This window comes from Salvelinus fontinalis, chromosome 40, assembly GCF_029448725.1.
Source record: "Salvelinus fontinalis isolate EN_2023a chromosome 40, ASM2944872v1, whole genome shotgun sequence".
NCBI classification, from domain to species: Eukaryota; Metazoa; Chordata; class Actinopteri; order Salmoniformes; family Salmonidae; genus Salvelinus; species Salvelinus fontinalis.
In genome coordinates, this window is record NC_074704.1 from 8,233,109 (window position 1) to 8,246,644 (window position 13,536).

At 53.5% G+C, this 13,536-nt stretch overlaps 1 protein-coding gene across 1 annotated transcript in view; it reads right to left on the minus strand.

Moving 5' to 3' along the window:
- LOC129838971 (asc-type amino acid transporter 1-like) overlaps positions 1–13,536 on the minus strand; it is a 101,817-nt gene that overhangs the window by 20,515 nt on the left and 67,766 nt on the right. Inside the window, exon 5 of the mRNA XM_055906235.1 lies at positions 3,751–3,904. Coding sequence (XP_055762210.1) covers positions 3,751–3,904 — 154 coding nt within the window. The remainder of the gene's footprint in view (positions 1–3,750; positions 3,905–13,536) is intronic.

Consider the following 13,536-nt stretch of genomic DNA (forward strand, 5'->3'; position numbering starts at 1 on the left):
GAGACAGCTGATTTCGGTTGTCTCTGATTGGGAGCATTATTTAGGGTAGCCATAGGCTCTCATTGGTTGTGGGTAATTGTCTATGTAAGAACGTTAGTAGCCTGTATGTTTGTGCACAACGTTTGTAGCTTCACGGTCGTTTTGTTGTTTTGTTGTTATGTTAAAGTGTCTCGTGTCGTGTTCATCTTCGTCTTTTAAATAAAAAAAGAGAAGATGTATTCATATCCAGCTGCGCCTTGGTCCTCATTCTCTCCAGTACACGATCGTGACAGAATTACCCACCATAGGACCAAGCGGCATGGAAGGCGGCAACAGGACCTGCCTACACAGGATCTCTGGAGTTGGGAGGAGGAATTGGAAAGAGATGGACCTTGGGATCAACCTGGAGAATATCGCCTCCCTCGTGAAGAGCTGGAGGCAGCGAAAGCCGAGAGGAGGCGATATGAGGAGGCAGCACGGAGACAAGGCTGGAAGCCCGTGAGTACAACCCAAAAATTTCTTGGGGGGGGCCTTAAAGGGAGTGTGGCGAAGTCAGGTAGGAAACCTGCGCCTACTCCCTGTACTTACCGTGGAGAGCGGGAGTACGGGCAGACACCGTGTTACGCAGTAGAGCGCACGGTGTCTCCTGTACGCGTGCATAGCCCGGTTCGGTACATTTCAGCTCCACGTATCGGCCGGGCTAGACTGAGCGTTGAGCCGTATGTCATGAAGCCGGCCCAACGCATCTGGTCACCAGTGCGTCTCCTCGGGCCGGCGTACATGGCACCAGCCTTACGCATGGTGTCCCCGGTTCGCCTACATAGGCCGGTGCGGGTCATTCCACCTCCCCGCACTGGTCAGGCGACGGGGAGCATACAACCAGGTAAGGTTGGGCAGGCTCGGCGTTCAAGGGAGCCAGTACGCCTGCACGGTCCGGTATTTCCGGCGCCACCTCCCCGCCCCAATCCAGTACCACCAGTGCCTCCTCCACGCACTAGCTATATGGTGCGTGTCTCCAGCCCTTTACCACCAGTGTCTAAACCACGCACCAAGCCTCCTGTGTGTCCCCAGAGTCCTGTGCGTCCTGTTGCTGCTCCCCGCACTAGCCCTGAGATGCGTGTCCCCAGCCCGGTGCCACCAGTCCCGGCACCACGCACCAGGCCTACAGTGCGCCTCAGCCGGCAGGAGTCTGCCGTCTGCACAGCGTTGACTGAACTGCTCGTCTACCCAGCGCCATCTGAGCCATCCGTCTACCCAGCGCCATCTGAGCCATCCGTCTCCCCAGCGCCATCTGAGCCATCCGTCTGCAATGAGCCTGCAAAGCCGCCCGTCTGCCATGAGCCTGCAAAGCCGCCCGTCTGCCATGAGCCCACTGAGCCGTCCGCCAGACAGGAGCCGCTAGAGCCGCCAGCCAGACAGGAGCCGCTAGAGCCGTCCGTCAGACAGGATCTGCCAGAGCCGCCAACCAGACAGGATCTGCCAGAGCCGCCAACCAGACAGGATCTGCCAGAGCCGCCAACCAGACAGGAGCAGCCAGATCAGTCAGCCAGCCATGAGCAGCCAGATCCGTCAGCTAGCCATGAGCAGCCAGATCCGTCAGCTAGCCATGAGCAGCCAGATCCGTCAGCTAGCCATGAGCAGCCAGATCCGTCAGCTAGCCATGAGCAGCCAGATCCGTCAGCTAGCCATGAGCAGCCAGATCCGTCAGCTAGCCATGAGCAGCCAGATCCGTCAGCTAGCCATGAGCAGCCAGATCCGTCAGCTAGCCATGAGCAGCCAGATCCGTCAGCTAGCCATGAGCAGCCAGATCCGTCAGCTAGCCATGAGCAGCCAGATCCGTCAGCTAGCCATGAGCAGCCAGATCCGTCAGCTAGCCATGAGCAGCCAGATCCGTCAGCTAGCCATGAGCAGCCAGATCCGTCAGCTAGCCATGAGCAGCCAGATCCGTCAGCTAGCCATGAGCAGCCAGATCCGTCAGCTAGCCATGAGCAGCCAGATCCGTCAGCTAGCCATGAGCAGCCAGATCCGTCAGCCAGCCATGAGCAGCCAGATCCGTCAGCCAGCCATGAGCAGCCAGATCCGTCAGCCAGCCATGAGCAGCCAGATCCGTCAGCCAGCCATGAGCAGCCAGATCCGTCAGCCAGCCATGAGCAGCCAGATCCGTCAGCCAGCCATGAGCAGCCAGATCCGTCAGCCAGCCATGGGCAGCCAGATCAGTTAGCCAGCCATGAGCAGCCAGATCCGTCAGCCAGCCATGAGCAGCCAGATCCGTCAGCCAGCCATGGGCCATCCCTCAGTCCGGAGCTGCAGTCCCTCAGTCCGGAGCTGCAGTCCCTCAGTCCGGAGCTGCCATTCCTCAGTCCGGAGCTGCCCCTTACCCTGTTGCTGCCCCTTACCCTGTTGCTGCCTCTTACCCTGGTGCTGCCCCTTATCCTGGTACTGCCCCTTATCCTGGTACTGCCCCTGACCCTGGTACTACCCCTTACCCTGGTACTGGTCCTTAGTCCGGAGCTGTCCCTTAGTCCGGAACTCCCCCTTAATGCAATGGGGTTAATGTGGAGGGGGGTCGTTTGGAGGAAGCCTAGGAGGTGGTTAGGTACTGTGGTGACGTGGGGACTACGACCAGAGCCGGAGCCGCCACCGTGGAGGGGAGCCCACCCAGACCCTCCCTTAGACTGTGTATGGTGCGCCCGGAGTTCGCGCCTCAAGGGGGGGGTTATGTCACGCCCTGGCCTTATTATTCTTTGTTTTCTTTATTATTTTAGTTAGGTCAGGGTGTGACATGGGGAATGTTTATGTTTTTGTTGGTTTTGGGTGTTTATTTGGTAAAGGGGTTATGGGGTGGAGTATATGGTTTTGTGTTGAGTGTATATGTCTAGCGTTGTCTATGTTGGTTAGTTATCTAGGAGAGTCTATGGTTACCTGAATGAGTTCCCAATTAGAGACAGCTGATTTCGGTTGTCTCTGATTGGGAGCCTTATTTAGGGTAGCCATAGGCTCTCATTGGTTGTGGGTAATTGTCTATGTAAGAACGTTAGTAGCCTGTATGTTTGTGTACAACGTTTGTAGCTTCACGGTCGTTTTGTTGTTTTGTTAAAGTGTTTTTGTGTCGTGTTCATCTTCGTGTTGTTTAATAAAAGAAGATGGCTTATTTTCCAACTGCTGCGTTTTGGTCCGTAAATCCCCCACACGATCGTGACACGCAGCCTACATCTAGAGATCTATCCTGATTAAATTGGGACGCAGCCTAAATCTAGAGGTCTATCCTGATTAAATTGGGACGCAGCCTAAATCTAGAGGTCTATCCTGATTAAATTGGGACGTAGCCTACATCTAGAGGTCTAGGGGTCTATCCTGATTAAATTGGGACGTAGCCTACATCTAGAGGTCTATCCTGATTAAATTGGGACGTAGCCAAAATCTAGAGGTTTATCCTGATTAAATTGGGACGCAGCCTAAATCTAGAGGTCTATCCTGATTAAATTGGGACGTAGCCTACATCTAGAGGTCTATCCTGATTAAATTGGGACGTAGCCTACATCTAGAGGTCTAGAGGTCTATCCTGATTAAATTGGGACGCAGCCTAAATCTAGAGGTCTATCCTGATTAAATTGGGACGTAGCCTACATCTAGAGGTCTATCCTGATTAAATTGGGACGTAGCCTACATCTAGAGGTCTAGAGGTCTATCCTGATTAAATTGGGACGTAGCCCACGTCTAGAGGTCTATCCTGATTAAATTGGGACGTAGCCTACGTCTAGAGGTCCTTACTTGCGAGGCTCGACCACCTCCTCAGTGACGTAGTTCAGGAAGTTCCAGCCGCTGAAGGCGAAGGAGGCCTGGAGGAAAGCCAGAGCTATCTGCCCCACAGACGGGTCCCGGGTGAACTCAAACGCCTGACTGGGTCTCAGAGCATCATAGTGACCTGGTGGAGGGAGGGAGGGAGGGAGGGAGAGGGTTGGAGACAGAATGAGAGAGAGAGAGCTGTGATTAAGATTTTACTGATGAGGATTGCTTCTGTAACACACACACACACACACACACACACACACACACACACACACACACACACACACACACACACACACACACACACACACACACACACACACACACACACACAAAGAGTTGTGACAGCAACTACAGTAGTGATTCAACATGTGACCAGACAGAGAGACCTCCAGTATCGGTTGTTACAATCTGGGACATGATTCCTCACAGTGTTTAATGGCAGACAGATCACACAGTGTTTAATGGCAGACAGATCACACAGTGTTTAATGGCAGACAGATCACACAGTGTTTAATGGCAGACAGATCACACAGTGTTTAATGGCAGACAGATCACACAGTGTTTAATGGCAGACAGATCACACAGTGTTTAATGGCAGACAGATACTTCCTGACTCAGTGTTTAATGGCAGACAGATCACACAGTGTTTAATGGCAGACAGATCACACAGTGTTTAATGGCAGACAGATCACACAGTGTTTAATGGCAGACAGATCACACAGTGTTTAATGGCAGACAGATCACACAGTGTTTAATGGCAGACAGATCACACAGTGTTTAATGGCAGACAGATCACACAGTGTTTAATTAGAAGACAGATCACACAGTGTTTAATGGCAGACAGATACTTCCTGACTCAGTGTTTAATGGCAGACATATGAAACAGTGTTTAATGGCAGACAGATCACACAGTGTTTAATTGGAAGACAGATCACACAGTGTTTAATGGCAGACAGATCACACAGTGTTTAATGGCAGACAGATACATCCTGACTCACAGTGTTTAATGGCAGACAGATCACACAGTGTTTAATGGCATACAGATACTTCCTGACTCACAGTGTTTAATGGCAGACAGATCACACAGTGTTTAATGGCAGACAGATACTTCCTGACTCACAGTGTTTAATGGCAGACAGATCACACAGTGTTTAATTGGAAGACAGATCCCACAGTGTTTAATGGCAGACAGATCACACAGTGTTTAATGGCAGACAGATCACACAGTGTTTAATGGCAGACAGATACTTCCTGACTCAGTGTTTAATGGCAGACAGATCACACAGTGTTTAATTGGAAGACAGATCACACAGTGTTTAATTGGAAGACAGATAAAAAAGTGTTTAATGGCAGACAGATACTTCCTGACTCACAGTGTTTAATGGCAGACAGATCACACAGTGTTTAATGGCAGACAGATCACACAGTGTTTAATGGCAGACAGATCACACAGTGTTTAATGGCAGACAGATACTTCCTGACTCACAGTGTTTAATGGCAGACAGATACTCCCTGACTCACAGTGTTTAATGGCAGACAGATCACACAGTGTTTAATGGCAGACAGATACTTCCTGACTCAGTGTTTAATGGCTGACAGATCACACTGTGTTTAATGGCAGACAGATCACACAGTGTTTAATGGCAGACAGATCACACAGTGTTTAATGGCAGACAGATACTTCCTGACTCAGTGTTTAATGGCAGACAGATCACACAGTGTTTAATGGCAGACAGATCACACAGTGTTTAATGGCAGACAGATCACACAGTGTTTAATGGCAGACAGATCACACAGTGTTTAATGGCAGACAGATCACACAGTGTTTAATGGCAGACAGATACTTCCTGACTCAGTGTTTAATGGCAGACAGATCACACAGTGTTTAATGGCAGACAGATCACACAGTGTTTAATGGCAGACAGATCACACAGTGTTTAATGGCAGACAGATCACACAGTGTTTAATGGCAGACAGATCACACAGTGTTTAATGGCAGACAGATCACACAGTGTTTAATGGCAGACAGATCACACAGTGTTTAATGGCAGACAGATACGTCCTGACTCAGTGTTTAATGGCAGACAGGTCACACAGTTGGACTGATGTGATATTTAAAAGGGAGCACGCTCAGTTTACACTTTGTCTCTCTCTCTGGTTTCTACGATTCCTTCCCATGTCAGTCTGGAAGATTAGCTGAGACAACAGTACTGCTGCAGGGATCCACGGTCAGGTCACGAACGCTGCCTTTCTGGCTGCCTAAGAACCAGCCCAAACCGGATGAGGGCCACTGACTGTATGATAGGGCCATTTTAAGTAATTTAAACCTGGTTCTCCTCCACTGTCTGTATGTTTGATTTCGGTCAGGAACCCTGCCTCTCTAAAGTCTTGTTCTACACGGCATGTTTTAGTGCTCAAATCCGTCTGGTTTTTCAAATCCGTTACAGAATACTGAATACTGTCCAAGCTGTCCCACCTCTACAGGGCAGCAGCCACCAGGCCAGGAGTCTCATCTCCCAGCAGCCACCAGGCCAGGAGTCTCATCTCCCACCTCTACAGGGCAGCAGCCACCAGGCCAGGAGTCTCATCTCCCACCTCTACGGGGCAGCAGCCACCAGGCCAGGAGTCTCATCTCCCAGCAGCCACCAGGCCAGGAGTTTCATCTCCCACCTCTACAGGGCAGCAGCCACCAGGCCAGGAGTCTCATCTCCCACCTCTACAGGGCAGCAGCCACCAGGCCAGGAGTTTCATCTCCCAACTCTACGGGGCAGCAGCCACCAGGCCAGGAGTTTCATCTCCCAGCAACCACCAGGCCAGGAGTCTCATCTCCCACCTCTACAGGGCAGCAGCCACCAGGCCAGGAGTCTCATCTCCCACCTCTACGGGGCAGCAGCCACCAGGCCAGGAGTTTCATCTCCCAACTCTACGGGGCAGCAGCCACCAGGCCAGGAGTTTAATCTCCCAGCAGCCACCAAGCCAGGAGTTTAAAACCCAGCAGCCACCAGGCCAGGAGTCTCATCTCCCACCTCTACGGGGCAGCAGCCACCAGGCCAGGAGTTTCATCTCCCAGCAGCCACCAGGCCAGGAGTTTCATCTTCCACCTCTACGGTGCAGCAGCCACCAGGCCAGGAGTTTCATCTCCCACCTCTACGGTGCAGCAGGCACCAGGCCAGGAGTTTTATCCTTCACCTCTATGGGGCAGCAGCCACCAGGCCAGGAGTTTCATCTCCCCCCTCTATGAGGCAGCAGCCACCAGGCCAGGAGTTTCATCTCCCAGCAGCCACCAGGCCAGGAGTTTCATCTCCCACCTCTACAGGGCAGAAGCCACCAGGCCAGGAGATTCATCTCCCAGCAGCCACCAGGCCAGGAGTTTCATCTCCCACCTCTACGGGGCAGCAGCCACCAGGCCAGGAGTCTCATCTCCCAGCAGCCACCAGGCCAGGAGTTTCATCTCCCACCTCTACGGGGCAGCAGCCACCAGGCCAGGAGTCTCATCTCCCAGCAGCCACCAGGCCAGGAATCTCATCTCCCAGCAGCCACCAGGCCAGGAGTCTCATCTCCCACCTCTACAGGGCAGCAGCCACCAGGCCAGGAGTCTCATCTCCCAGCAGCCACCAGGCCAGGAGTCTCATCTCCCAGCAGCCACCAGGCCAGGAGTTTCATCTCCCAGCAGCCACCAGGCCACGAGTTTCATCTCCCAGCAGCCACCAGGCCAGCGGTCTCATCTCCCAGCAGCCACCAGGCCAGGAGTTTCATCTCCCAGCAGCCACCAGGCCAGGAGTCTCTCCCAGCAGCCACCAGGCCAGGATGCTCATCTCCCAGCAGCCACCAGGCCAGGAGTCTCATCTCCCAGCAGCCACCAGGCCAGGAGTCTCATCTCCCACCTCTACGGGGCAGTAGCCACCAGGCCAGGAGTCTCATCTCCCAGCAGCCACCAGGCCAGGAATCTCATCTCCCAGCAGCCACCAGGCCAGGAGTCTCATCTCCCACCTCTACAGGGCAGCAGCCACCAGGCCAGGAGTCTCATCTCCCAGCAGCCACCAGGCCAGGAGTCTCATCTCCCAGCAGCCACCAGGCCAGGAGTTTCATCTCCCAGCAGCCACCAGGCCAGGAGTTTCATCTCCCAGCAGCCACCAGGCCAGGAGTTTCATCTCCCAGCAGCCACCAGGCCAGGAGTCTCTCCCAGCAGCCACCAGGTCAGGATGCTCATCTCCCAGCAGCCACCAGGCCAGGAGTCTCATCTCCCAGCAGCCACCAGGCCAGGAGTCTCATCTCCCACCTCTACAGGGCAGCAGCCACCAGGCCAGGAGTCTCATCTCCCACCTCTACGGGGCAGCAGCCACCAGGCCAGGAGTCTCATCTCCCAGCAGCCACCAGGCCAGGAGTCTCATCTCCCAGCAGCCACCAGGCCAGGAGTGTCATCTCCCAGCAGCCACCAGGCCAGGAGCAGGAGGGAGCAGAGGAAGGGTTGTTCAGGGAGTGATTACTCCCAGCAGCCACCAGGCCAGCAGTCTCATCTCCCAGCAGCCACCAGGCCAGGAGTCTCATCTCCCAGCAGCCACCAGGCCAGGAGTCTTATCTCCCAGCAGCCACCAGGCCAGGAGGCTCATCTCCCAGCAGCCACCAGAACAGGAGTCTCATCTCCCAGCAGCCACCAGGCCAGGAGTCTCATCTCCCAGCAGCCACCAGGCCAGGAGTCTCATCTCCCACCTCTACGAGGCAGCAGCCACCAGGCCAGGAGTCTCATCTCCCAGCAGCCACCAGGCCAGCAGTCTCATCTCCCAGCAGCCACCAGGCCAGGAGCAGGAGGGTGCAGAGGAAGGGTTGTTCAGGGAGTGATTACTCCCAGCAGCCACCAAGCCAGGAGTTTAAAACCCAGCAGCCACCAGGCCAGGAGTCTCATCTCCCACCTCTACGGGGCAGCAGCCACCAGGCCAGGAGTTTCATCTCCCAGCAGCCACCAGGCCAGGAGTTTCATCTTCCAACTCTACAGGGCAGCAGCCACCAGGCCAGGAGTTTCATCTCCCACCTCTACGGTGCAGCAGCCACCAGGCCAGGAGTTTCATCTCCCACCTTTACGGTGCAGCAGGCACCAGGCCAGGAGTTTTATCCTTCACCTCTATGGGGCAGCAGCCACCAGGCCAGGAGTTTCATCTCCCCCCTCTATGAGGCAGCAGCCACCAGGCCAGGAGTTTCATCTCCCAGCAGCCACCAGTTCAGGAGTTTCATCTCCCACCTCTACAGGGCAGAAGCCACCAGGCCAGGAGTTTCATCTCCCAGCAGCCACCAGGCCAGGAGTTTCATCTCCCACCTCTACTGGGCAGCAGCCACCAGGCCAGGAGTTTCATCTCCCACCTCTACGGGGCAGCAGCCACCAGGCCAGGAGTCTCATCTCCCAGCAGCCACCAGGCCAGGAGTTTCATCTCCCACCTCTACGGGGCAGCAGCCACCAGGCCAGGAGTCTCATCTCCCAGCAGCCACCAGGCCAGGAGTCTCATCTCCCAGCAGCCACCAGGCCAGGAGTCTCATCTCCCACCTCTACAGGGCAGCAGCCACCAGGCCAGGAGTCTCATCTCCCAGCAGCCACCAGGCCAGGAGTCTCATCTCCCAGCAGCCACCAGGCCAGGAGCCGGAGGGAGCAGAGGAAGGGTTGTTAAAGGGAGTGATTACTCCCAGCAGCCACCAGGCCAGCAGTCTCATCTCCCAGCAGCCACCAGGCCAGGGGCCGGAGGGAGCAGAGGAAGGCTTGTTAAAGGGAGTGATTACTCCCAGCAGCCACCAGGCCAGCAGTCTCATCTCCCAGCAGCCACCAGGCCAGGAGCCGGAGGGAGCAGAGGAAGGGTTGTTAAGGGAGTGATTACTCCCAGCAGCCACCAGGCCAGCAGTCTCATCTCCCAGCAGCCACCAGGCCAGGATCAGGAGGGAGCAGAGGAAGGGTTGTTAAAGGGAGTGATTACTCCCAGCAGCCACCAGGCCAGCAGTCTCATCTCCCAGCAGCCACCAGGCCAGCAGTCTCATCTCCCAGCAGCCACCAGGCCAGGAGCCGGAGGGAGCAGAGGAAGGGTTGTTAAACGGAGTGATTACTCCCAGCAGCCACCAGTCCAGCAGTCTCATCTCCCAGCAGCCACCAGGACAGGAGTCTCATCTCCCAGCAGCCACCAGGCCAGGAGCCGGAGGGAGCAGAGGAAGGGTTGTTAAGGGAGTGATTACTCCCAGCAGCCACCAGGCCAGCAGTCTCATCTCCCAGCAGCCACCAGGCCAGGATCAGGAGGGAGCAGAGGAAGGGTTGTTAAAGGGAGTGATTACTCCCAGCAGCCACCAGGCCAGCAGTCTCATCTCCCAGCAGCCACCAGGCCAGGAGCAGGAGGGAGAAGAGTAAGGGTTGTTAAGGGAGTGATTACTCCCAGCAGCCACCAGGCCAGCAGTCTCATCTCCCAGCAGCCACCAGGCCAGGAGCCGGAGGGAGCAGAGGAAGGCTTGTTAAAGGGAGTGATTACTCCCAGCAGCCACCAGGCCAGCAGTCTCATCTCCCAGCAGCCACCAGGCCAGGAGCCGGAGGGAGCAGAGGAAGGGTTGTTAAGGGAGTGATTACTCCCAGGTGATTAGTGATCTGAGAAGCTGATTGAGGGAAGCCTCCTGACGTGACAGGATTCATATTGGACGTATTTTAGTTTTCTTTTGGACAGGATCAGACATACCTGTTGTATAATATTGTTTTGTCAACCATTTTACATGGATAAGCTGCTTGGTCTGGTCCAATACGGAGTCTCATCTGGACTCCCCTGGGCTCAGTCATCTCCTTCATCTACACCAGGGGTTAGTAAGAGTCTCTGTGACAGTAGTGTCAAAGATGTTATTAACTAACCCAAGATACACCACAGCCTGTCGTTTCCAATGGGAGTAAATGAATCATCGTGGGCAGAACAAGTAAGGAGGTGGGCAGAGCCAAGAACGAGCTAGCGAGATTCTATTGGTGCATTCTAGCATGTATTTGCATATTCTGTTAGGGAACGCCTACTTTGTGAAGTGAGCGTGTGAAATAACTAAATTCGCCCTTTGCACTCTTTCTGAAGAACGCCATTTTCTGAAACTTTGACAAAGAGTAAAGTCTACAAAACTTAGTCCACTCTGTTCGTAAACAGACTAGAGTTTTGGAAACAAATAAAAAACGTATTGAGATTAAATGTTTCATCAATGAGAAAATGATCAGAATGTTGGACAAAATCCATCTATCGCCATCTTCTCCCACTGCCAGCCACTGGGCTTCCTCTCATCACCATATTTGGTAGTGAGAGGAAACGCCAACCAAACGCTTCACATTTATACATCCGGTGAAATATCTGGCTCGTTATTCCATCTGTGGTCGTGTCCAGACACGTCCACCAGGTGGAAGCAGAGAATATCTGGCTCGTTATTCCATCTGTCATGTCCAGACACGTCCACCAGGTGGAAGCAGAGAATATCTGGCTCGTTATTCCATCTGTCATGTCTAGACACGTCCACCAGGTGGAAGCAGAGAATATCTGACTCGTTATTCCATCTGTCATGTCCAGACACGTCCACCAGGTGGAAGCAGAGAATATCTGACTCGTTATTCCATCTGTCATGTCCAGACACGTCCACCAGGTGGAAGCAGAGAATATCTGACTCGTTATTCCATCTGTCATGTCCAGACACGTCCACCAGGTGGAAGCAGAGAATATCTGACTCGTTATTCCATCTGTCATGTCCAGACACGTCCACCAGGTGGAAGCAGAGAATATCTGACTCGTTATTCCATCTGTCATGTCCAGACACGTCCACCAGGTGGAAGCAGAGAATATCTGGCTCGTTATTCCATCTGTCATGTCCAGACACGTCCACCAGGTGGAAGCAGAGAATATCTGGCTCGTTATTCCATCTGTCATGTCCAGACACGTCCACCAGGTGGAAGCAGAGAATATCTGACTCGTTGTTCCATCTGTCATGTCCAGACACGTCCATCAGGTGGAAGCAGAGAATATCTGACTCGTTGTTCCATCTGTCATGTCCAGACACGTCCACCAGGTGGAAGCAGAGAATATCTGACTCGTTATTCCATCTGTGGTCATGTCCAGACACGTCCACCAGGTGGAAGCAGAGAATATCTGGCTCGTTATTCCATCTGTCATGTCTAGACACGTCCACCAGGTGGAAGCAGAGAATATCTGGCTCGTTATTCCATCTGTGGTCATGTCTAGACACGTCCACCAGGTGGAAGCAGAGAATATCTGGCTCGTTATTCCATCTGTCATGTCCAGACACGTCCACCAGGTGGAAGCAGAGAATATCTGGCTCGTTATTCCATCTGTGGTCATGTCTAGACACGTCCACCAGGTGGAAGCAGAGAATATCTGGCTCGTTATTCCATCTGTCATGTCCAGACACGTCCACCAGGTGGAAGCAGAGAATATCTGGCTCGTTATTCCATCTGTCATGTCTAGACACTTCCACCAGGTGGAAGCAGAGAATATCTGGCTCGTTATTCCATCTGTCATGTCTAGACACGTCCACCAGGTGGAAGCAGAGAATATCTGGCTCGTTATTCCATCTGTCATGTCTAGACACGTCCACCAGGTGGAAGCAGAGGCTATTCATTTCCTCACTCCTGTCATGGGACCTGAAGTTAATGACTGTAATCAGTATGGTGAGGAGCAGCTACAGAAGCAGTTGAAACTCACATTTATCTTGTGATTCAGAGACAATTACAGGGACAGCTGGCAAGTGAGAACAAAAGGGACTCTATTCGTGACACTGCGATTCCTTTTGGGGTTAAAAGTGAAGGCTTTAAGAATGTTTAACTAGTTTATCAGAGGGGTAAAATCACACGTGTCTCCAATCTCTGTATACGTCTGTGTGTGTCCATGTGTCTCCAATCTCTGTATACGTCTGTGTGTCTCCAACCTCTGTGTGTGTCCGTGTGTCTCCAACCTCTGTCTGTGTGTCCGTGTGTCTCCAACCTCTGCGTGTGTGTCCGTGTGTCTCCAACCTCTGCGTGTGTGACGTGTGTCTCCAACCTCTCTGTGTGTGACGTGTGTCTCCAACCTTTGTGTGTGTCCGTGTGTCTCCAACCTCTGTCTGTGTGTCCGTGTGTCTCCAACCTCTGCGTGTGTGACGTGTGTCTCCAACCTCTCTGTGTGTGACGTGTGTCTCCAACCTCTGCATGTGTGATGTGTGTCTCCAACCTCTCTGTGTGTGTCCGTGTGTCTCCAACCTCTGTGTGTGTGACGTGTGTCTCCAACCTCTGTGTGTGTCCGTGTGTCTCCAACCTCTGTGTGTGTGTCCGTGTGTCTCCAACCTCTGTGTGTGTGTCCGTGTGTCCCCAACCTCTGTGTGTGTCCGTGTGTCTCCAACCTCTGTGTGTGTGTCCGTGTGTCCCCAACCTCTGTGTGTGTCCGTGTGTCTCCAACCTCTGTGTGTGTCCGTGTGTCTCCAACCTCTGTGTGTGTCCGTGTGTCTCCAACCTCTGTGTGTGTCCGTGTGTCTCCAACCTCTGTGTGTGTCCGTGTGTCCCCAACCTCTGTGTGTGTCCGTGTGTCTCCAACCTCTGTGTGTGTGACGTGAAGGACTACAGCAGGACACTGGCTGTCTGAATTAACCATAGGGAGGGACTACAGCAGGACACTGGCTGTCTGAATTAACCATAGGGAAGGGACTACAGCAGGACACTGGCTGTCTGAATTAACCATAGGGAAGGACTACAGCAGGACACTGGCTGTCTGAATTAACCATAGGGAAGGGACTACA